Source organism: Hesperophylax consimilis, chromosome 15 (assembly GCF_061612785.1).
Source record: "Hesperophylax consimilis isolate HC1 chromosome 15, BYU_Hcon_1.0, whole genome shotgun sequence".
Lineage (NCBI taxonomy): Eukaryota > Metazoa > Arthropoda > Insecta > Trichoptera > Limnephilidae > Hesperophylax > Hesperophylax consimilis.
In genome coordinates this window covers 1,438,528-1,464,381 of record NC_142850.1, presented here as the reverse complement: position 1 = coordinate 1,464,381, position 25,854 = coordinate 1,438,528, and the positions used below count along the sequence as shown (strand labels likewise).

Genomic DNA, 25,854 nt, shown 5'->3' with positions numbered 1-25,854 from the left:
GAACCGGTATGGGGAGTGGGGATAATACGCTTTTAATCACTTAGGGCAGGTCTACTAATATTCATATGTCTATGCGTTTTAGCTATTTTTTGTTCAATGACCTTGATGAAATCCTCCATCATCAAGAAAAAATTCTGCCGTCAATAATGCAGCATAACACAGTCAAGGTTTTTACAAAATCTGTCTCTTTTCTCAGTTATGAAAAAAAGTTGTTAATTAGCACCATTTATTAAATCACAGCCAAATGAAAAAAAACTCGTCTATTTTTCAGAAGTGCAATATTGATTAAGACAAGTGGGCACGGCAGCCACAAAGCAAATGCTTTTAAAATTCAAGATATTTTTTAAATCTATCGTGAATGCAAATTTGTGAATTTTTCAGATTTAAACGAATAACTGGTTACAGCATATACATCAGCAAATATTTCTTCAGTATTGATTAATTTGTTTTTTTTTTATGAACTGAGGCTATTTATTATAAATAAGGCGTGGGTGGTGACTAACCAAAAAAGAAGAGGCTTAATTAGCACATTTTTGCGCAAAATGCATAGATCATGCTCAGTCCAAGTGGGTACTCCAGTGTATACGTCCTAGAGAGAGGCAGATCGAGGAAAATATGGACTGACTGCTCCGGCTAATATTAGAGTGGGATTAGAAAGCCCGGGGACTGGAGAAGAGTGGAGACCGGAGACAGGAGTCGGTGAAGAGCACTTATGGACCAGTCTAAATCAGCAAAGAAGAAAACCCGTTGCCGGGGTTTAAAAACTTCAAAGGTTTTTTTTAATAACAGAGGGCACCACTTCCATTTACAACAATCCTAAACTGTTCAGTCACTAAGACAATAATACTATCAGATACCGGTTTGGGATGCAGTGCCCTGTTTGCGTGATTCCGCACAGAAGCAATAATAAAAAAATAGTCACACCAAACATTTAAAAACAAAGAAAAAATCTTAAAATGCTGTACGGTGCAGAGAGCCTACTTCCAATAAAAGGTCTCCTCTGGTATATTACTATTATGGACAATGCGGGAGAAAGCTTTACAAAAAACCACTGGTACACGGGCACAACACAAAATTTACAGAAGGAAACGGGCTAAAAACTCCTCGAATTTTAAATAAGTATGGAGGCCGTACTCTTGAATACTTAATACCTGTGATCTTCAACAAACTAAATAAAAACTTACAAATTGTGAATAATGAGAGACCCTGCCCTAAAATCATAAAACTGTGGTTAATAAATGATCAATCCATGTACCTTTGAACACCTTAATATAAATTCCCAAACTCTTTGTTTTTAGTGAGGTGCATTAGATAAATTATCTATTTACAATTGCTCGTTAGAAATATATTTTGCGAATGTCTGCAATAAAATAAAATCTGTGAAATGTACCTACTTAGAAATAAGACTTACTCATGTACACATAATCATACAATGTTATAGACATAGACTTAAGATATTTTGATTCGGTGGATCCTGCAGACAAGCTGGCATGTGACAGCTTTGTTGGTCTACCTATTTTGTTAAATAAAAAAGTGTTATAAAAAAAATAAAAAATAAAAGTCCTAAACGGGCGCGGGCAATTGCATTCCAATTGTTTGAGAATGTTGTGACGCTGAAGTAAGTCCAAAAATAAAATAAAATTACTGTATCCGAAACTGTGAATTATGAACAATTCAAAAAGTTAATTGAGTCCCTAAAATTGGATAGTGATATATTGTACTCCTAATTTTCTTACACTTACTCAATCTGTAAAAAAAAAAAAAAATTTAATTGTCTTTAAAAAAATATTTTTCTAATTTGTGTACCTGATATATTGTACCCTTAATTTTGTTACGCTTACTTAATCTGTAAAAAGATATATTATTTTAATTGTCTTTAAAAAACTAATTTTCTAATTTGTGTTCCTTATATATTGTTCCCTTATTTTTCTCACGCTTACTTAATCTGTAAAAAGATATATTATTTTAATTATCTTTAAAAACACACTTTTATAATTTGTGTACCTATGTTTTTTTATTTATTTATTTCTATACATACATTACAGTGTCTACCAAATATTTACATTTGTATATAATACATAAATTTAGAACTGTTGTTAATATGGTGTTTTATGCTGGGTGTGAGGTAGGTTTGAGTAGGTGACACTGTGGTGGATAATGTTATATGTTTAGTGAACACCTCACTGGGAGAACCTGTGCTGAGGTGTTTACGTGGTTATGATTAAATGGTACATGTATTTATGTGTATCGGTTAAATTTTCTTATATAAGTGTAAGTTGAGATTTTAAATTATTATTTTTTTTTAAATGGTTATTGTACATTGTTATTTAAAGAAAAAAGGAAAAAAAATATTTATTTATACGCACATATATATATATACACCCATGTATAAATACATATATATATGCATGCATACACACATATAAGTAAACACATGCATACATACATACATACACATTCATCAATGATTATGTTTGGTTTGGTGTTATAATGTTTTGTATAAAATGGATATCTTGTTTTTTGATCCAGGCTGTGATCAGTTTTTTGTGAATGTTTGTGTATGTATTTCCCATTAGTAGTAGTTTCAGAGTTTTAATATTATGTTTGTATTTAAATCATAAGTTTTTTATTATTGTTTAAAAAATCATTAGAACTAAAGGTAAATACTCCTCCCATAAACGCGAGCTCCTGGAGCTCAACTTATGGAGTAGTAGAATAATAACGAAAAAAAAAAAATATATAAGTCTGCATATTGTTATCATTTATAATGTTAAATAATTAACACGTAATAAATAAATAAAAAAAATTAAAAAAGTGGGGTGTGGAAGGAAGAGGGAGATTGCGAAGTAACCTTACTTGGGGTATTGGGTATATAAATTAATTGTAATTATAGGATTAAATGAATTTCAGGACGACCGCCAATCTAAAAAGATACGTTCAGCACGTATATTTCAAAATCATGTTCCGTGGTCAAGAACGGAAGTAAAAACATGACGTAAGATGCTATGTTAATTACGCATCAGTCACAATGATGATTCTGCCAAAGTGCCATGAACATTGCTGAATATGAATCATTCTAATTACGCGTACTTACAACTTGCACGGTGAAAGTACGAATCATTCATCTTAACTTTACCACCTCCAAATGTCAAGGTTTTTTTTATTTTTCTTTATGTTTACTTCCTCTACCAAACGGTTGCACAATCTTCGGTGAAATTGATACACCTCGTTAGCTATGGAAGTTGACTGATCATAAAAAAGTGTTCGCATTATATCTGTAAATTCATAGCAATATCTTGAAATATTTTTTTAGATAAATAATGCGATATTAATGCTTCGCCAAAAAATTTACTCCTTTTAATGGAAATCTTTTTCTCACAAAACATTTGATATGGTAACAAACACGTCGTATTATTGTTACACAGCTTTTTGGAAATTTCAAAGCTTTGTAGCTTTTTGGAATTTTTTGAAAGCTTTGTAGAAATTCAGACACAAAAAAACTGGTCAAATTTTGTGATACCGGACTATTTATAGTTCAAGACCCACTGATGAACCCAACACCACTTTTAAACCCAGAACCTCTTAACCGCACTTAGGAAATTTAATGATATGAAATATTGTTTTATTAAAAATCTGATCAAATTATTTGATTCCCGTTAAAAACGGAACTAGAGACATAATAATAACATTTATATAGTGCAGTTTTTCATTTCATTAATAACGTCATTTCGTTTAAACGCATATAACGAATGATTTTACAAATATCAGTAAAGCACGAATACGTTATATTAAAATAATAATACTTTCGCATCTGGTTCATTCCATCTATTCGGACAAGGACACCTGCGTAAACACGTGTTCATTTATTTTCTGAATGACTAATATTTTATTAGGTAATGGTCATGTAGCCACATTTTTAACAGTAACTTTTAAAAAAAAGAATAACTTTAAAGAATGTTTTACACATTCGTCTTGCAGGAACCAAGAACTTCTTGCAAAATACGCGGAAGCATATTTTATATAATTTATCAATCTTTTCACTCCATTTGGCTTATCCGCACTACACTATAAACTAACTCCGCTGGTGTGATTTGGTTTCAGGTTATAACTCTTGTTATATAATTAAGATTTACCGTATTCTTCACTTTAACTTTCTTGCCTTTCACAAATTTGTTTTTTAGGGAAAAAAAAGATTCTAAAAACCTATTCTTGTTTGTGTTCAGCACAGGAAGCTTCAATGATCTGTTCATCAGCAAGGAATCTTCTTTCAATTCTATATAGAATGTTGCCCTTCAATTTTTATAGAAACAAAGTCGATTTATAAACTCATTGTTTCAATATTTATTGATTAAATAATATGAAGATAGAAAACACAATTTGTTTTTATTTATTGTTTTTTTTCTTCCATGGACAAACACGCTATGTTGCTATATTTCCCTTTTTAAAATAACATATTTCGCAATGCATGGTTACCTAGGTTAAATTTATTTTATTAGTTTAAATATATTCATTCGCCTTCAATTTGAAGAGGTGCGAAGTGCTAATTTTAATGATTTATTTTGTAAAAGCCGATATATTCAACTTCGCTGGAACTTTGAACGTTGAAACTGCAGCTTTGTATGCATTCATTAATCTTACATAAATAAATCTGTTAAAATTCATTGTCCTTTTATAACAAAGGCGAAAATAAACTATTCATAATATCTTATACTATCTGGCGTGTTACCTCATTGCTCTTACTTTTTTTCATGCAGGGCTGCGTTATTATTTATAACTTCCGTAGTTTTTGCTTGATGTTTAGCCGGCGATGCAGACAAGTCTTTCGGCGCAATTTGTTTTTATAATAAGTAATAACAATCACTCAAATGAAAGAAAGTGTGAAGAATAGTATCGATAATTATTTCCAAGTCAATGATTGGCATCGCTTGATCATACATCGCAAAAAGTTCCTTTGAACCGAAGAAATAAAATAATATTATTGTTATGCAACCAAGAGCCAGGGTTAAAATTTGTCACTATTAACTATTTATTTTCCAGCGAATGATTGATGATTTTCAGATACATTTACCAAAGTAATTAATATTGTAATATTATCTAGGTATAACTACATATTTTTATGAGACCCGGTGAAGTCAGCGTTATAAAATTGAACAGATATTGATTTCTATATAATGGTGATTATAGTACAAAACAGAGAATTTAAAAACCAAGCATAATATTTTAAAATACAGGATTATAGAATACGTAAATTTTCGGGAGGCGGGAATGTTGGAGTAACCGTAGAAAATAGGGATACAGAAGACATGAAGGACAGTAAGATAGCAACTGGATTGTCGAACACTGGAATTTTGAAGACTGCAATGTGGAAGGCTGGAATGTGGAAGACTGGAATATGGAAGACTTGAATGTGGAAGGCCGAAATGTGTAAGACCAGAATGTGGAAGATTTTAATGTGAAATGCTGGAATGTGGAAGACTGGAATTTGAAAGACTGGAAGGTGGAAGACTGGGATATTAAAGACTGGAATGTGGAAGACTGGAATGTAGAATATATGAATTAGAAAACAGGGATGTGAACTTAGAAGAAATGTGTTTAGAATACTGGAGTATACAAGACATACGACGAGAAGACGAGATATTATGAGAAGATATGAAACGTGATAAGATTGGTTTTAACAAAATTACCCACTTAATCGTTCTAACCAACACGGTTTTTAATAAGAATTAAAATAATCATTGATCACATGAGTTTCGTTGACCTCAATCTCTTTTTATTTTTTATCAAATCTCGTTTCATTTTGCTGAATTTGACGGACTTTATTTCAGCCAATTTATTTTAACACACCAAAGCAAGTACCAATTAATCGGTTATCAACTTATTTCGTGAAATAGAATGAATGCATTTTTTCCTCAATTCATTGACGCATTAATTGAATCAGCAATCCAATAAAACCGAATAATCATTTGAATTATATCAAACTCATTACTGATTAAACGAATTATTTTTAAGGCACTAAACTTTTATTTTTTAAATTGTTTTTTTTCAGACGATCTCACTTACGTAAAAACAATCCCGTTATAAAAACTGAGTTAACGTTACCACAATTACAAAAATCTACTCAGACAAAGGATTCACTAATTTTCATACATCTTAATAAAGATTAACATATAAAACCACTCAAAATTATATGAAAACTCACTCAAATGACAAATAGTACAAAAAAGTAAGAGATACAAGAGAAACAAATAGAGACGCAAGTAACACATAATATAATCACCACAGTATATTTTTTTGCAAAAGCAGAACATCTTTTCTCCACATAAAATGTCTACTTCATCACACTCCTATATCTTATTATATAGTCGACACATTTGTGTCAGAGGGCTAAAATAGGTGATATTATTTTTTAGTGAATTCAGTTGAAACTTGCTATGGCGTCTTAAACAATGGGAATATACACATATTTCAATATTGCTAAGACATAATGAAGTATCTAGATGGCCGGAGTTTTAATGCATATTCCTCCATGAGACAATATTTCTTCTTCAACTTCACCATGGCCTGAATTTCAAAGTTACATCAAAACTGAATAATATTGATCAAAAAGTATGGTGGGTTAAATAATGATCCATAGCTCATGGTGGAATTTACGTTGCTAGCTGAAAACGCTAGCCGTTACGCTGATCTAGTAGATAATTAAGTTCATGACGAGTTTATGCTGCTTTAGGAAAACAAATACATTGTATGCTTTGTAGATAATGTTAGGTTGGCTGTAGAGGGTATTGGAAACCGTTAGTATTCATTGGCGATTTGACAAATGCATCTGGTTCCCACCCAGGCGACGTGAGTTTGATTCCCTTTTCGCTAAGTCTTCCATTATTACATAAGCAACATATTCCGGTTAAAATGATGTTAGTAGGAGAAATTAAAATATTGTCAGGTTATTCCAACAAAATAATTCAGAGGAATCATTTTGTTTTGATTTTGCAAAACTTAAAAAAATATCCAGGTCACTCCCATAGCGTAATAGTGGCGAATGTGATCAACATTTTGCCCAGTCAGGTAGGGACAGCAAAAACTCGATTTTGTGACTTTCACTTTCGCCCCACGTGGTACCGACATGAACAACTCCTTCCGGTTGCATGTTCATGTTGTATAATACCAAACGGTGTTGTATTCGACATTGTTCTGTACATTACAGAATTCAGCTTAATACACATACACATGTGCATACTGCATACCTATATAATATATGTATGTACATATCATAATGCATTATCGACATGACACACTTAACAGTCTCGCTTACATCACGGAATAAATCTTCCGGTTTACCTTACGTAATGATAATTTGGTAAGTTTAAAGCGGTGATGCAAAATGATAGTATGAAGTAATGTTGTGTTAATTATTTCTATAAACTTTGTATGCCAAAAGCGATCCACGTTTTCTATTGTAAACTTTTTCAGTGAGTTGCTATTCGATTGTGATAATATGGAAAACATGGTATATTTTCAAATGGGAGCATGCGGTGGAGTGATAAATAACTATTTATCTGGTATTGTCTTTGTTTCTCTGGGATTTTTCTGTATCCATCCGAGAATATGAATGAAATCCAAAAAAGTAATGGTATCTCACCATGCCTGACTTTTTCTTTGTTTGTGAAGTTCAACTTTAACTCTTGATTTCAAACCTCGTTTTAAATGTCCTGTTCGCGCAATATATATCGGATTGTTAGGTATGCATCCACAGGCTTAAAGTACAAGTGTAATGTCAATACCAAATTCTGCAAATGTCCTACCTACCCTTTTACCCATCCCAAAATGTCACCATATTAAAAATATTGTTGCGACACATGTAAAATCTGACAAGTGGTGTCAGTTGCTTATCAGAGTTCGGAGTGATAATTAATATCAGACAGGGCGATAATACATATATTTTGTGAAGTGAAATCAACCAATACTCCTGGAGACGTGTGATAGTCATCAACGGGTGAGTCCATCTTTCCTGCATTCCAATCTGGGCTTATCTTGTGCTCCAGAAGCCCAGATTTATACCTTTGATTATTGCACTGTCCATCGAGTTTGTCGGATGCATAAAATCGTCCCATAACCTAGCATTTGGTGTAGTTTGGGACTGGTCCTTTGGGCGTGTGGCATAGGGCCTCATAGAGCCTCTGCACCACCTCTTAAAATATAGTGGAGTCGCAGCTTCGCGACACCATGCCCTTTATAAAAAACCTTCTTAGATTCGGCTACGCGTTATTTTTTCTTGATGAATACAGCGGACCGGATGGTTTTATCAGTAATAGCTACTAACTTTATTCACAATGTTTATTTAGTAGACTGCCAATTTTAACGTATTTACTAGATTTTAGTCCCCAGCCATATCCGAGTTTCATAACTATTTTATGAAGTCTTTCAAGAGTATTAATATCGAATTAGAAAAAACCGGCACTGAACGGCATTTATTCCATGAACTCTGATTTTAATGAGATGGTAGCACTCCGAGATCGTTGCCCTTCTGTTTCCTCTTCGAGAATATATTTTTCCCATATAATGGTGATGATGATGCAAAACCGATGACTTTAAAATGAAACATAATATTTAAAAAAAAGGATTATAGTATACGTAAATGCGGGAGGCAGGAATATAGGAGTTAGCGTAGAAAATGGGAATATAGAAGACAGGAACATAAAACACAGTAAGGTAGCACCTGGAAAGTAGAAGACCGGAATTTAGAAGGCTGGAATATGGATGACTGGAAAGTGGAAGATTGGAATGTAAAATACTGGAATGTGGACGATTGGTATGTGAAATACTGGGAAAGTAGAAGACCAGAATTTAGAAGGCTGGAATGTGGATGACTGGAAAGTGGAAGATTGGAATGTAAAATACTGGAATGTGGACGATTGGTATGTGAAATACTGGGAAGTGGAAGACTGAAATGTGGGAGTCTGGAATGTGGAAGACTGGATTGTGGAAGACTGGTATGCGGAAGACTGGAATATGGAAGACTGGAATGTGGATGTCTGGAATGTGGAAGACTGTAATGTGAAAGATTAGAATGTAAAATACTGGAAACTGAAAGATTGCAATATGAATGAGTCTGGAATGTGGAAGACTGGATTGTGGAAGACTGGATTGTGGAAGACTGGTATGCGGAAGACTGGAATATGGAAGACTGGAATGTCGATGTCTGGAATGTGGAAGACTGTAATGTGAAAGATTAGAATGTAAAATACTGGAAACTGAAAGATTGCAATATGAATGAACTGGAATTTGCGATAAAAAATCTTTCGTGTTACTTAAGGAACTTGTCACTATCGTTTTTTTTAATATCGATCTTACCAGAACTATTTATGTATCCCTAACCCTTGGAAGTGTATGATATGTTATATATTTATTTCTTACTTATCTTCATTTATTACTCATTATTATGTTTCATTCCAAAATTTCCATAATCATTTCGTATCAAAGTAGGTACTGGTAATGTTCCATCATTCAGCCTGGTTTAATTACAATTTTTCCGAGGTGAGCAAGTTTTCAAGTTGTTCTAGTTCAATTTTAACAACACGTGTATGACCCACATGATACATAATATTATGAATAGTGATATTTTACGAGTGGTTTATAATACTTTTTTAACTACTCCGATAACTCATTTGGTGGAATTAGAATTTACTGAAGAGTTGTTTTAGCTTTTAATATTTTCGTACAAAGGTCGTTCATATTTTAGGGTAAAAATTACAGAAGATGTTTCAGATTATGAGTTGATCTGAAGATGCCTGTAATGTGATGAAAAAGCAAGGTCAAAAATTAATACGTGGATCTATTTGTAATGATTTTTTTTCAATGAAATTACACATGAAGTTTGATAAACCGATTCATTAGTTGTTTTACACCAAAAGCAAAGTTCTCATGTTTTTGCATAAATCCTGATATTTCTACTAACCAAAGTATTTGAGCACAAGAAATATTCGATTAAAAAATCAAAATAACTAATTTTTAAGAAGACGCGTCTTCTATTTTTGTTTAATTCTGACTCATTTAAATTACTAGTAGACTTGGGAAAAATAGATTCTCATTTGAACAATACCTATATTTGTTTAAACAGAAATAATTGCTTGGTTTTTTATGTATTGGAAAACATTATAATATAAATGATGGTATTCCACAATTTTAATTCATAAATAATAAGTCTCCATTATCTAGTTGTGGGAAATTTGTAAAAAACTGCAAATTGTTTCACCCATTCATTGTGCTTCTGTCTGCTGGGAACTACATGAATTATTATCAGTGTTTTAAAACAGGATTCGAATTGTACAAAGGTAGCATTATAATAGCATTTTTTTAATTACAAGACAATTGTCTGGGCAGACCACGCCAAGACTTACATTTCCGCACTTGGAGCTAATTCTCAGTTTCAAAGCTGAATATACCATGATAAAAAATACCGTCGAATTAAACTGCGTAAGTTTTAGAGCAGTTGTTCTCCTTGAAATTAAACTTTTTTTTTCATTCTTACGGTTGTGAGCGTTAACTTTATAAAATATAAAATAGTTTTCAGAATAACCAGAATAGAACCATGTGTGATTATATGTACGAATGTGAATGAAGCAAGGACTGTGTACCAAGACTGAGTTGTGTAGCGGTCTGTAATAATAATTGTCAACATCTTCTCTGCCTATCCCTTCGGGAAAACAGTTTTGTCGACTGCTAAATCGATGAAAATATAAAGATGTAAATATTGTGAAAGAAAGCGAGGTCACAATTAAACATAGTCCACGGCAGAGTGAAATGGAATAGAAGTCGGAAATATCCCTGTGGATAACACGATCAAACGAAGCGGATAGAAGTGTAGGTATGAATTTTGATGAAACAGGGAATGATCGTCAGGACTTTATGAGATATTTTTATCTGTTTACCGCTGTGCGGAAACAGACTTGGGAGTTTAAATTAATTATATTAACGCCGTTTTAAGCCAACAACCGGAAGTCGAAATAGATGTAACGGAACTTTTTTTCAAAATAAATCGCTTGTAATTATACATATTCAAAATCAGGAACTGATTAAAATGGGATTCTAAAAATTAACCAAAAAACATTAAATAAAACTTTTTGTCTTCAATAATAATCCCACTGTACTACATAATTTTTGGACTAATCTATGAGTTTTTTTAATGAATAATATTTGTGTTATATAGATTAATGGAATGCAAATTATGTAGAAAAAAATGTTAAAAAAGTGATAGCCTGCCAATTTCATGATAAAAATAGTATTTAACAATATATCAAGAACACGTGTTATTTTCCTAAAAAATATCATTACGGATTGCGACTATATCAGTAAGTCAATATCTAAATTTATATGAACTATTAATGGGCAGGATTGAAACATTTACACGATCGAAATATTTTAATCGATTTAATCGTTCGGAGTTAAGCGAAAAACAAATTTTTCATACTGGGAATTATTCATAACAAACATATTATACAGAGCCTTAAAATACATGTCAATCATAGATTATTAATACAGCGCCCTCGATTGATTCTTTGCAAACACGTTACAAAAATGAAAAATTTATTATTATTCACAACCTTCCCTAAGTTATTATTAAGTCAGTATGCCATTCTTTGCACACACAAAATGTACTGGGGTCGTAAATCGTAACCTAAAAAATCAATTGAATTTTTTTTCTACCAGACTGTCATACTCGTAGCTTCTTCGGTTGGTAGATAAAATCCTAATTAAACATCTCGTACCTAACATTCCAACGTTTGATACAATTAACAAAGAAAAAATGCGTTATCCCAATGCATATCAAATCATATTTGCAATAAGCATTTACATTGTGGCTCATCATAATTTACAATAAAAGATATAAATTTGTTTTAGACCACTTTAATTTTAATTGTACTCTACCGGTTTCGGAAGCACCCTTCCTTCGTCAGGAGAATATTAAAACTCTTAAGTCTAAAACAAATTTATATCTTTTATTGCATATATAAAATCATTTGCGGTAGTACATAACACAATGGAAATATCTTATCTGTCAAGCAATCCGAGATATTTTTGACGTGACTGCTTTTAGATTAATTCTGACCAATGACGTGATGGCTGTGGTTTCGAATGATTTTTGACAGAATCGATTCCTTATTCGATAACGTTTCAAAACGATTGTCTCGCACTGTGTGATGATTTTCGACAGAATCGATTTGTCCGTGGCAAATGTATCGAAATATTTCGATAGTCAAAAAGATCTCAAAGTATAGGTTAGTAGGTTAACATCGATCAGGTGCAGTTCATGCATCGATTATAGAGAGCATAAAATGCATTTTAAAGGTGTTACATGGAAGTTGACCCAGTTAATCAATGTGTACATTTAATACATATGTAAGTCACTAACGATACTTGTCTTGTGGACTAATCGCACTTTGCTATCATGAACGTCACATGGTCAGTTATTTAAAAGAGCGAGGATATTTTGTTAAACTTCATCGATGGCCTTAGATTGATTTCTAAAAAATCATAACGAGGAAAAATTACATTTAATCTGTCAATGCCAATATTAATATGTCAGGACTGTGATGGCCGCTTCTGCCGATTTACGAAACATAATACAATAGATATATAATATATTTGTTTGTAGATAATTAATATTTTGTATAATTTATTGATAAAACATGCATTGCCTTTGAACAACCGTGGCATTTTGAAGTATAAGCAAGAGTTCAAAATATAAATTCCAAGTCAAACACTCGACCTCTTCTCGATTTAGCTAAGTAAATAAATCAATATTATCAACGTCTGTGGGTTTTTGATAAATTTCTTACATCAAAGAAGTTTTTCAAGTTATTCTGAAATTTGTTTGCAATTATTATTGATAAAATGCATTGGTACATGGTGTTAGCATCTAGTATTTATTCTAAAAATATAATTGCTAGTTCCATACCAATTTAGTAAATATTATTGAATGTTTTAGAAGATATTCGAATCGATTATTGCGTAGTTTACTGATCTGTAAGAATACGGAGCGTTCGTCAGAATTTACTCGATGTAACTTTCGTTTGAAACAATTGTTTTTATAGGTATTTCAAATTACAATAATAAATTTAAAGGAGAAAATCTACGTGTTTTAATGTAGCAACAAAAGCATTAATAAAACTCTGGCGTTATAAAATTTAATGCGGATTTGTCGGTCGGCATTTCATAATAATAAAGAGTTTCGTCGTTTGTTACATATTCAATTAGAAAAATAGTTAATTAAAACCAATTGAAACTGGTTCGATTCTGGGAAGTGACTGACAATATTATAAATAATTTATAGAGGGGAAAAAATTAATACCGCACCCAGGGTCAAGAGTTTTTATTATACACACCGTAACTCATTTTGTTTAACTACTGAATTCGATACAAATAATAACTGCTCGTGTCCTCGATAAGTTGATAGCAACATTCGATAAGGTGACTACAAAAAGACAAGCAATTCACCTTGGGTGACATTACTTGCAAATTTAACAGATTTATAGTAATGAATAATTACTTGTCTACCTGTTACACCTCTAGTATTAATATGTAATTGACGTCAGAGATACATCGCACCAATATTCACTAATGTGTAAATTTAATTACAGAGTGGTGCCTAATGGGAGTGACTTACCAATAATAAACAATTTTTATATCAATCAATCGACGCCGGAAAGGCAAAAGGGCTTAAGCGACAGTTTTACCAAAAAAATAGTTAGTAAACTTATAAATAATGGTATTACATAATTTAAACAAAAATTCTAATCAAAACTGTAATAATGTTTTGAATAAATTGTCGCTTATGCTATTTTGCATTTCAACCTTCAAAAGGTGAGAACTCTGAAGCAGTAAAAGGCAACAATTAATGCGCGGTTTTTTTAATCTTTTCCCTTTATTTTTAAATCTTTTAAATCAGTCTCCAAATAATAATAATATTAAATGGTATTTCGTGCATACTTTAACAAAATAATTTAACAATTATTGATAAGTTACTAAAGAAATTGGTTTTGTGATCATTAAAAAAGATAGCTGCCAAAAATATGGGAACAATTAGTCGCAAGATGACATTGCTATTCTGAATTGCAAATTTGGTATCGACAAATTATGACTATTGAAAAATAGGTCCCAATGGTCGAGTGGTTAAAACGCCTGTCCCGGTAAGGTATAATCATTAAGAGGTACAGCTAATAATTAAATAGAATTCATTTTCACAGCGCCGTTTTCATTAAAAAACCTAAAAGATGCTTTGTCGTGCTGTTTTTCTAATCTTACCGTTTTTAATAAATCTCATTAGTATTTTATGAAGGTGATTTCAAATAAATGTGAAATAATTTTTAAGAATAAATCATAATATTATGGAAATAAAATTAACGTCTTTTATCTTGGAACATTTTTTTTATATATCTATAATAACTCTCAATATTACCATAAATTTTTTGAAAACATGAGATTTTGCAATTCGGATAATAATGGCAGTACAAAAACACAACGAAAGCCAGTTATCTGCAAACGTTAAACACAATAGGAATTTTTTACACTGAAGATCATCGGCCTCAAATTTTCATGGCTAAATTTCTGCGGATATTGTGTTTACTGGTTGGATACAGCCTTCGGTGGAACCGCGGTTAACTTTTCGCAATTATCCTTTGTACCTCTGACTGTATCCCTTCGATTCGACAAGCATAACACCGTTTTGCAAAACTATTTATAAAAAAGCATAGCATTTCAATTATTATCGGAATTATTTTTGTAACTGGCGTGAAGCCTAGTTATTTCGTTTAATTTTCGAAGGCAGGAATCATATACATAAATTTGGTATTATGGAATCCGATAAAAGAAATAACGTAGCCTGTACTCAACTCTAGTGCAGAATCCAAATTAAGATCTAAAACATATTGCTATTCAAAATCGAAAAAGGTTGAACAAGATGAAAATATTTATGTAATTTTTTCTCAATAGATGTTCGGAATTTTAAAAGTAAGTGCACGACGTTGAATATGTTTTATGTATTTGTAAGCATTTTCAATTGCGAGCTAAATAAATATAAAAAGAGTCAAGTCAAATACAGTAACGTTTCTGATGTTGTTTATATTTGTGTTGGGAATTTAATTTGTTCTCCTGTCTTTTTATTATATTATAGTTATTATTTTATATAATTCCGTTCTGTTAATTCTGTTTATTTCTTAACAAAAGGAGAAAATCTATAATTGATTGCATTTTTGAAATAAAGTGAAAATGTAAAAACAGATAAAATTCAATTATTGATTTCTCAAAGATTATAATACACTATACACTATACGTGCTCACAAGTTTTATTGTGTCAGTCACCGAATTTAAATTTTAACTTCCAGTAATCCTACGTTAATTTAATATTATTTAGGGAAAACAATGGTGAAGTGGAAAAATGATCTAGTTATTAAACGTACCGATTAAGGGCCTAGATAGAAAGATATTAACGCTTTCCAGCGAAGGTATTGATGGGAATTTTTTTAAATGTGAATAACGCAAGAGTCCCAACTGCTCCCAACCGCCTGGAGCCATTGTGATCATGACATCCTTAATCGGAGTATGATGTGAGGCTGAAGGTGGCTGCGAGGAGAAGGAGATGGGAAAGAGTGAGAGGGTATCTGGCTATTCAGATCTGGTCAATAAAGATAAAGACATTTCAAGCAAACGTTTCATTTCTGGATGGTCGTCTTACACCAGGGCGATACTGAGAATATCTTGCACTCTGGAACGTACCGCAAGCCGCAAGTATAATAAATTTTATTTTAAAATTGTGACAAACACAAATTAATCAAATAAAATTTACTTGCGCACTCGGTTACTTACTCGGTTTGCTATTCGCGAGCCTTACCCCTCGACTACGGAGGCCGTCGAGATACTAAAAAAGGATCAAGTAAAGGGAAATCATTGCCAGATTGAAATGAGTCACAAATAGGACTGAGTCAAGGAAATTTCGGAGGCATTTTAGGACTGAGACGAAAGGGAAAGCGCTGAACTCAAATTTTACTGAACTATCTCCAATAAATTAGTAATATAGCTTGTAACAGGAAAAATACAACAACACTCTCGTAATTCTAATAAGGACACATAATGCCTCAGGTATTGAGTTCAAGTACAGGTTCTTCTAGTGACAGTATCGCTATCGTGAGACCACCATACAGATTTCAAACATGGAATTGTTTATTGACGTTTAGTGACTAGATCTAAATGACCATAATCCCAAACGGTCTCTCTTTTCCCTAGCCCTTATGCATATCTGTAACAAGTAGTGTCAAATATTGCCAACTCAAAATAATAATTTTGAGATATTCGCAAAAAACTGATATTTTTTACTATTTTTGATTCTATTGATTGGCCAGTTTTGATGTAACTTATCGTAGATTTTTCAATAGAGAATATAGTTAAAAATGTGACCAATTTCGATAATAGTCGTCACATCTTAGGCTGCAAACGATGCCACGCGTACCGAACGCATATGGTAATATGTAGGTAAACGAGTGAAGAGCTGTAGTGCCACGCAATTTGCTACGCGCTGCGAACTAACCTCGTCAGTCCAGCTCATCAGCGCTACGTCGTCCGACGACCGACCGTACACGTGGCTCCTGAAATGAGGATTCCACGAATTCACTGGCTACGAGCAGTGACTGTTCTTATAATTTATTTCATGTACACATCATTATTACAGCTCATTGCTGGATATACTAGCCCCAGTGAGAAGTCGTGATTGACATCATCATCCTATCATCTAGGGGACGATCGTCGATGACGTACGTACGAGCACTCGCTGGGACTAGTATAAATACATTAATAATATTGTATTGACTAACCGAACAGGTTGAGATTCTTAAAGTCCAGGTCTGCATCCAGATCGAGCTCAGTCTTGTCGTCTCGGAAGGCCGGAGGACTCCTTCTGACCTGACTCTCTCCAGTCTCATCAGAGAAGAATGGTTGCGACGCGTTGCCGGCACTATTGAAGGACTGGTACATTTGAGAGATGAGGGTCGAGTAGTCGCAGACCAGCACCAAGAATAGACCAATCAGTATGATGGTACGAACTATACCACCGGACTCCATCTTGGGGATATTGTTTACACTTTTGCGTTAAGAATTGATTCTCAAGAGGTACACAATATTGATCAAATTCAATATCAATTATCTAGCAGGTACACAACGAATCGTATGACTCTAATTGTCGAAATTTAAAACTAACTTTTTTATATATATATCTATATCATCAGCACTCAAGAACCCTGAAATGATTGCATATTTATTTTTTCCTTTTAAACTAGATTACTACAGCTACCTACTAGCAGGTACCAGTTGAAGGTTTGATTGTTTTTTGTTATTTTAATTTTTGTTTTTACGTGTGTTATTAGTACTACGCAACCTTCCGATTTGCATGTAAAATAACTCGCTTCAATGATTTTAACGTTTTAAATTTAGAATGAGTTGGAAAATTCATGATTTTATCGTATCAGGTTGTGATTTTCCGCCTCGATTGATTGCGTAAACACGATACTATTGCATTGACCTAGAAAATGTAGCAAAGTATGCAATTCAGAATGATTTCATGAAGATCTTATAAATCTAGAATACACTGCTGACCTTCTTCGGGTACCTTCTCCTATCGGAGGTTGGCTACCATCAACGCAAGCATCGCCCGCGTGACACGTAGTACACATAAATCATCGATAAATTGCTGATAAATAATTTATTAGATAAAATAGTCATTTATCATGGTTACAAGGTTTAGTTAAAAATATGTGTAGGTACGGTTAATTATGTTACTACTAAGAAGCACTGAAAAAAATTACATACAGGATTTTCGGGGGTAAAATGCTTAAAAGTAAAAAAAACTAACTCTTTTAAATTTTAACGTTTTAAGACAGTTTTTAGGTAAAAAAGTTGAATTGTTTGAATGAGAAAATAAATATTCTTGTATCGAAAAATATTTTTGTATGGGAAAATAAACATTGAAATTTTGAATTTTTTTAAATCTTTTTTACTTCTACCATCATATAGAATCACCTCCCGAAGTTAGCGCACTTTACCCCTGGAAACCCAGTATTTATGCCACTAGTTTACAACAAAAATAACGTTCCAAGTGTGAATAGCAAAAATAGTTCAAATTGACGTTTGAAAGAAAAATATTGTTAATTTTGTATTTCTGTATTGCGAAAACAGAATAATTATTAATGTTCGGCAGCGTATTTATTACGACTCTACGATCTAGGATAAAAAACATCATCGTTAAAAGGAAAAAATAAATTGAACACATTTGAATTGTTTTTTTTTCGCACCGATTTGTTCGTTGATTCGCCGATATTACGAGCGCATGCGCCCGACGCGACACTCTCACGTTAACGGGCTGAACTGACTGCCGGTGGCCTGTTGATTTCCCGATGCGGTGATCTGCCGGAGCTGGTTCCACCTCCACGGCCCGAACGTATTACGTAGTTGAGACTTTTTCCAACAGCTGATTTACAGTAGGTACTCGTTGCGTCACTCGCTTGATTGTGACTTGGTTCCTTTTCAGAAGCAACGAACGATTCTTCAGTATATGGATCCATTTTTGTGTTGCAAATGTTGGATGGTTCAGATGATGGTTACAGTTCATGTTATCTGATGACTTATATGACACAATAAAGATATAAGGTATTTATGTAATATTATTTTATTTTATTTTTTATTATTTACCGCTATAACACAGGGTCATCCCTAGCATGGAGGGTGAAATATCACAAAAAACCACAGGTACTCTCTAAATCATGTATCAATAAATAAAGCTTCGTTGAACCCTGTTATTTCTAGTCTAGTATCTTCCATAGTATTATTACTTATAGTACTGCTACTTTTCTGTTACACTATTGACACATTATTTTAATTAAAATATATAATTTATTTGCCTAACCTCATATAATCTAAAAAAGTTTCAATATTAAATCTGACAGTGTCAAGAGAAAAGGGGAAAAACAAAATGACTTATTAATTAATTATTTCTTGTTTATTTTAACTTCAATAATTTCTCTGTACACGGTGCCCGGAAACTCGTAGTCTTAAAATGCAAAAACTCTGATCCAAACCCTTTTGCTGCAGAAAAAAAGAAATGTTTCAAAACAACTAAATGCTCAAATCTATAAATTGATTTTTGTTAAATCTTTTGGTCCACTTGTACTACGAGTTTCCGGACAACATATTTAACAGGAAAGAATCGTTATGTTTTAAACTTATCTGAAATAATTATATATTTTTAAAACCTACTTTTGTAGTAATTTGCATCATTTTGATATTCGTTTTAAATACCTAATTGATAATTTGTAATAATTGGTAGTAAGCATTTTTATAAAAAAATATTATAATTTATTATCTTTAAAATCCGTGGCAACAAAGATATTTTTTTCGACTTAACAACTACTTATCTCATAATTTGATATCTTTTTAAGTTACTGATAGTTTGAGTTTTTTTTGATTTCAACGGTCAAAATTGTGCGGTGGAGTAACGAAACGAAAGAGTAAAGGATTTAACAATTTGTGCGGTGGAGTAAAGAAAATAAGGAGTAAAGGATTTAACAAATTGTTCGGTGGAGTAACGAAAAGAAGGAGAATAAAGGATTTAACAAATTGTGCGGTGGAGTAACGAAAAGAAAGAGTAAAGGATTGAACAAATTGGAGAGTAGTTGGCGTGAAATTTGAATTTGGGGAAACTAAATGAACCGGAAAAATGCACAAAGAAATCTGACTTATACAATTGACATATATGGGGAAAAGCGGTATTCACATAGGATATCGCTGAGATACTGATGATGTACATTGCAAAACAATTCTCAGAATACTGGGAAATGAACGTGCTCAAAGACCACACAATTTTTAATTTTTTTATGTAAATACCGCACAAAAATCCTCATATAATCCCAACCGTTTGGAGCTAGTGAGACTATGGCATCCCCAATTGGAGTATTTTATGTTGTGAGGCTTAGTATAGTGATAGAAGGAGGAGATAAGGAAAAGAAAGGAGGAAAAGTACCTAAAGCCATTTTAATCAACCTTTCAATTCTGTATAAGGTTCTTACACCAGGGTGAAACTGAAAGTATTTTCCACTACAAAACGTGCGGTAAATACACTAGACATATTATATTTACTGAATTATTTGTTAAACAATACAATTTAATTAATATGATTTACTTGCGCACGCCAGGATTTGAACCCGCGACCTACGGATTGCTAATGATAGCCTTACCTAAGCCTTAACTGTGGTGCACCCGGCGCGGCTCAGGTAATGGTTTGTTTTGGAGTAACGTTTGGCGAACCACGCATCAAAGTAGTTCTCATTTTTACCGCCAGAAGGTGAAAAGGTGAAATCTGACTGCAGATCACCTTCTTACAATCTTCTTTTTTTACCGCGATTTTGATTAAGTAAATATTTCTAAACATAAGACAGTGACAGTGATAAATAATTATTTTCCATTCGAGGATGCTGAGTAAAATGAGAAGGAAGCAGCCAACATGCAATTCAAGTTCTGCATGAAAACCGGATACCCTAGCAAAGTGGATATTACTTCCTGCCGACTGGCAGTTCCTTCCTACTTATTTATTACCAAGAGATTACGGAAACACTTTCACAAATCGTAATTATATGATAACCCTTGGATTGGGAAAGGCTTTTGTGGTTTTACTTTTTATAAACTGTTGTAAGACATGTTGATTAACGTGCCCTTTGAATGGTAATTAAATCTTTTAAAATATAATATTTATATATTAAGCAATGAAAATAATACTTTTTTAGAACTCTGACGTTGTAAGTTAAACACATTGAGAGTCTCGAAAAGACTATGTTTTTACTCACCTCGGCAGAATTGTTGTAGTATTTTTATTTTATTGTATAACATGTTATAACTTAAAACAACCTACCTCAACGTCACACCTCAAAATAACGTCATAATATTTTTACTTAAAAAAATACAAATCACATAACAAACTGCAAAATGTTTGGAAATTTCTTGTTTTAAACCGCATTATTTAAACCTACTTAAACTAGTAGTTCAGCTAACGCTTATGTGAACTCCGGCGGAGTAAATAGGTACTACCCAACACGGCTTCTCACGGCTAACTTAGATACGCTCAAGAAAAAATACAGCTAGAATGTTCGTGCGCAACAGCTAAAATGTTTATTTTATATCTAATAATTGAAGATGATATTAACAACTCACAAACGAAAGATGTGAAGCAAAAAAATCAGAAATAGATTCGGTCGCGTCTAAGAATTGAACCTAGGACCTCAGCCTTATTGGCATTTGCTCTACCACTGAGCTAATCCGACCCCTTCTCCTTCGGTTATATTTAACTGTATACTTCGACTATGATCAATCGACACTATCTTAATTTTCTCAATACGTATTTTTTTGCTGCAATATTAATTTATACGTCATAGGAAGATTCTACCAAAATTTATAGAAAAAAATAACTTTAAAACCAAATAACACAAGAACTGGCTACTAAATAACGTTATTTTCTAAAATTCATGTCAATGTCCTCGAAACTGTTTAAATATCTGCATTCCTTCTACTCATTAATATGATTCTGATACATCATAATCGATGACACTTATTTACTGGTTTTATCAAATTAGACATTCGTTCAGTCCGGGGTCAGGGTTATCGTCAAACGTTTGCTGCGACTAAGATAAAAAACATATTAATACGTTTGTTGACTGAAAACTGTAAAATGATTTATCATTATTAATAATTATTTTGTTGAACTGCCCGAACCGCACGAGTTTTATAGAATTTTAATCTTATTTATGATGTCTTTATTCAAAGATTTGATATTATTTTTAATTTGTCAACAAAAATAGTTGTTGCCGACTTGAGTAGTCTTTCAGAAATAATAATAACGCCATTGAAGAAGAAGATAATACATAACGAAACATGCAACAGAACAAAACACTGAAAATGAAAAGATAACGGTTATTACACAACTAGTTATCGAACTAAGGATCTTCAATCTCCAGAAACCACTCGACCATTAAGACGCCTGTCCTGGTAAGACAGGAGATCCTTGGTTCAATTCGTAGTTAAGACCGTTATCTTTTTATGGTTATTAATGGTCGAGTGGTTTAAGACGCCTGTCCCGGTAAGATAATAGATCCTGGGTTTAATTCCTAGATTGACATATTTCATATTTCGTTTTGATTTATTGGTATCATCTTCTTCTTAAATGATAAATTGCATTTATGGGTATAACCTTCACAATAATTTGAAGAAAAAGTTGGTTCTAGATAATAATAATAATTAGATAATTTATGTAGCGCCGTTTTTGTGAAAAATTATCTCAAGGGCGCTGTACAATTTGTTACGAATCCCAAGGCTGTATCTAATTTAATTATTTACAAACAGATTCAGAAAAAAACATATTTATTATTTACATACAGATACAGAAAACATACTTACCTGGCTGATCATTTGTGACACACTTGTATTAAAAAATTTACGACTTTGCACATTTACTATTTTACCTTCCATTACTATTGATATTACATTAATTAGAAGAGTTATTTCAAAAGTAGATATGACATTTCTTTTAGAAGACTGGATATTTTTTATGAAATGACCTTAAAAAGTTTACAAATTTTTATTTGTTAATATTGTTTATACATTCAGTTATTTACAATGTCGTGGACTGTGAAGGGGAAAGGTTTCCGACTCTTTAGATAACTGTCTAAAAAGGTTAGTTTTAAGTTTAGCTCTGAATACCGTAAAGTCTGTGGTAATGCTGGTGTGACAGTCCATTCCAGGCTTTAGATCCTGACACTCCGAAAGCACACTCACCGAACTAGGTATATATCTGGTTTGCGCTTTGATTCCTTCAACCTTCCGATAGCTGATGACGCTATTAACCTACGGGTTGACTGTCGAAAATTGGTATTTTCCGGAATACATAGTTCCGATAAGTAAGCCGGAGCCATTCCGTGAAATCATTTAAATACCATCCTATAATAGATTCTTTTGGAACATTTGAGCCAGAGAAGATTTTTGAGATGCTCTGAAATGAAAGACTATTTTTATATACCGGTGATAAATCTTGCCTAAGTGTTGAAAATGTTAAAAACATTACCCCAATCAAGAGGTTTTTTTCTCTTGGCTTTTAAATTATATATTAATAAGTACATAAAAATACTCGAATCAGCTATAAAAATAGTTTTTTACCTGCCATTACTTTTTTCGGACAAGTTTTGGATTGAATTTAATATGATTAAACTGTGAACTTTGATATTATACGTACAATAATATGTTGACGTAATAATTGAGCACATAAATTATTTATGAAAGTAATTACTGGAAAAGAGGTACCTACCATACTAAAGTCATTACAAATGCCTCATCAATTTAGATTATATGGAATCTGCCTTCTAATGACCAGTCACTTACTCAGCGAAAAAACCTTATTAGATAAGATACCTGCCAACAACGACTTCCTATAAATTGTTTTTTTGTCTATGAAGTCATAATTATCTGTTTATCAAACAATTTCTCACGTCGTTTCTTCGCGGAGGTAGATAAATATGATAGAACATCACAACTTTTTCGTAAACACACTGCTGGAATCTATCGATTTAACACATCGTCTAATACAAGTCCTGGCCTTTATCACGACTCGCCTCAAGTAATTGATTCACTCGATCATGCCATGTCTTTCTTGGGCAACCCCGTTTCTTTTTCTATCCACTTGAGCGTCGTATAATCTCATTGAACTCACCATCTATTTCTGTTAGGCCGGGTCAGTTGGTATCAGTTGGTCCGTAGACCGTATCATCGCTATGTCACATGATGACAGTATTTTGTTTGATTTGGTTCGGCAAAGAAAATAGAAAAACTTTCCTCTATTAAACTCATGCTTGGAATATTGGTGATATGTATGCTTACGACCTATTTACGGATTATGGGCTAAGCTCGACATTACAACCAAGCCTAGCTTAAAAACAACTGATATACCGGGCCAGTCGAAGGTCTTAGGGTACATTCATCTACTACGTTCAATCAACTTACCATCGTCCTTCGTCTGACGGATCCCTACCTTTCTGCTACACTAAAGGTAAGGACAGGTATCATAACTCTTGGAATGTTAGATTAATTTATTTCAACAGCTTTTATTGGCGACTACTGAATTCAATTGTAAATATAAGTAAAATTTCTAGACACCATGTAATAAGCAACAAAAACTACTGAACATTAAGTAGATAACGAATTTTAATAATTATGAATAATGTATCATTTTGCTCGTTTCATCGCAATTAAAATGCAATCAAAGTTCCGAGGTAAATAATATCGTAGTATTAGATATTATAATTTTTATAAAACTTATTTGTTTCCCTACTTCGTTTAAATTGGCGGTTAGTAACAAGTAAATAACAACAATTATGTTTTTTTTACATTTTGCTTCCTTATTCGTCACACAAACTTTGCAGGTGAAACTTGTAATATCCGAATGACTCACTGAGGAAGTATTACATGCTGTAGTTTTGCAAGAGATTATAGATTATATTAATAGCTTGGATAACTGTATTACATTAAAAGTTTAGGTGAGCGGGGAAAACTGGAAAAACAATATTAAACCAGTTATTGAAAGCACAGAAATCTTTTTATGTGTTATTATGAAGAAACCTTTCAGATATTCGAGAGAAACTTTCTTTAGAGAATTCAATGTACTTGATATTCATGTTCATGTTCATACAAATAAAAACCGTCTAACACAAATATCAGACTAGAAGTAAGGGCAGAAATAAGTAAAAAAAAGTATTCTCGAACATAAAAATAAAAAAATATATATATTTAATAAAATCCCTTCACAGCTGAAACTTTGTGAATTGTCATCCTTCGGTCCAAAAATAACAAAATGGTTTTTAGATTTAGGCAGGACAGATTCGCAAAAAATATTTTAAAATAGCAAAATGGATTTTAATATATCATGAAACAGATATCATGGAACTAAGACGGATCTATTGTATTCAATGTCTCAAATTTATATTTACGCGTCCCATCAATTTCACCAAAAACACAAATCGCTCGAGCCAGAGACATACCACATGCGTGTTCACAGTCCCTCACTGCAAAACTAGGCTGGGCCAAAGGCACATCAACTATATTGCCCCAAAATTGTTCAATTCTTTACCCAATTCCATCAACATGTGTCAAAACCTGAACTTATATAAGAAAAATGTTAAGAGTTGGATAAGAAATAATTTCGAAGCGAGTAACTTTTTTCTATAATTTAAGCCATCTGTTTCTAAATAACTAAACTACCACATGTTTTTCTGGAAATTAAAGATTAATTTCTTTAAATCAAAGAAATATATACATGCATCTATGTTTTATGTGTGTGTGTGGGTGTGTGTGTGTGTGCGTGAGTGAGGGTGCGTGTGTCTGTGTGTGCGTGTGTCAGGGTGTGTATGTGTGTGTGTGTGTGCATGTTTTTAAATTTAAAAAAAAAAAGAAAAAATAGAAACTTCTCTAAAAAAAAAACCAATCACATTGATCTCCATAGATACATTTAACAAGTTTAAAAAATATATATTTTAAACACCACTGTTTTATCCTTACACTATAATACCCACGCTCAGGCTTCGCCTTTGTGGGATTTTTTTGTTACTCTTTCATTCTATATTACTATGTATGTACCTGAATTGTATATGTATCAAAAATTTTGTTAATTAAAAAAAAAAAAAAAATGATTATATCCACGCTGCCTGCTACAAACACACTTCTTAACGCACCGTTTTCCAAGCTCATACCGCGAAACGATGTGTTGATTGATAATTCATGAAAAAC

General features: G+C 32.6%; 1 protein-coding gene across 1 annotated transcript in view; it reads right to left on the bottom strand.

Moving 5' to 3' along the window:
- Positions 1-18,429, bottom strand: part of geko (olfaction protein geko) — a 43,863-nt gene extending 25,434 nt beyond the window's left edge. The window contains exons 1-2 of the mRNA XM_089639919.1: positions 18,333-18,429; positions 16,860-17,282 (exon numbers count right to left, since the gene is read on the bottom strand). Coding sequence (XP_089496045.1) covers positions 16,860-17,106 — 247 coding nt within the window. The 5' untranslated portion in view covers positions 17,107-17,282; positions 18,333-18,429. The remainder of the gene's footprint in view (positions 1-16,859; positions 17,283-18,332) is intronic.
- Between the last annotated feature and the right edge of the window lie 7,425 nt (positions 18,430-25,854).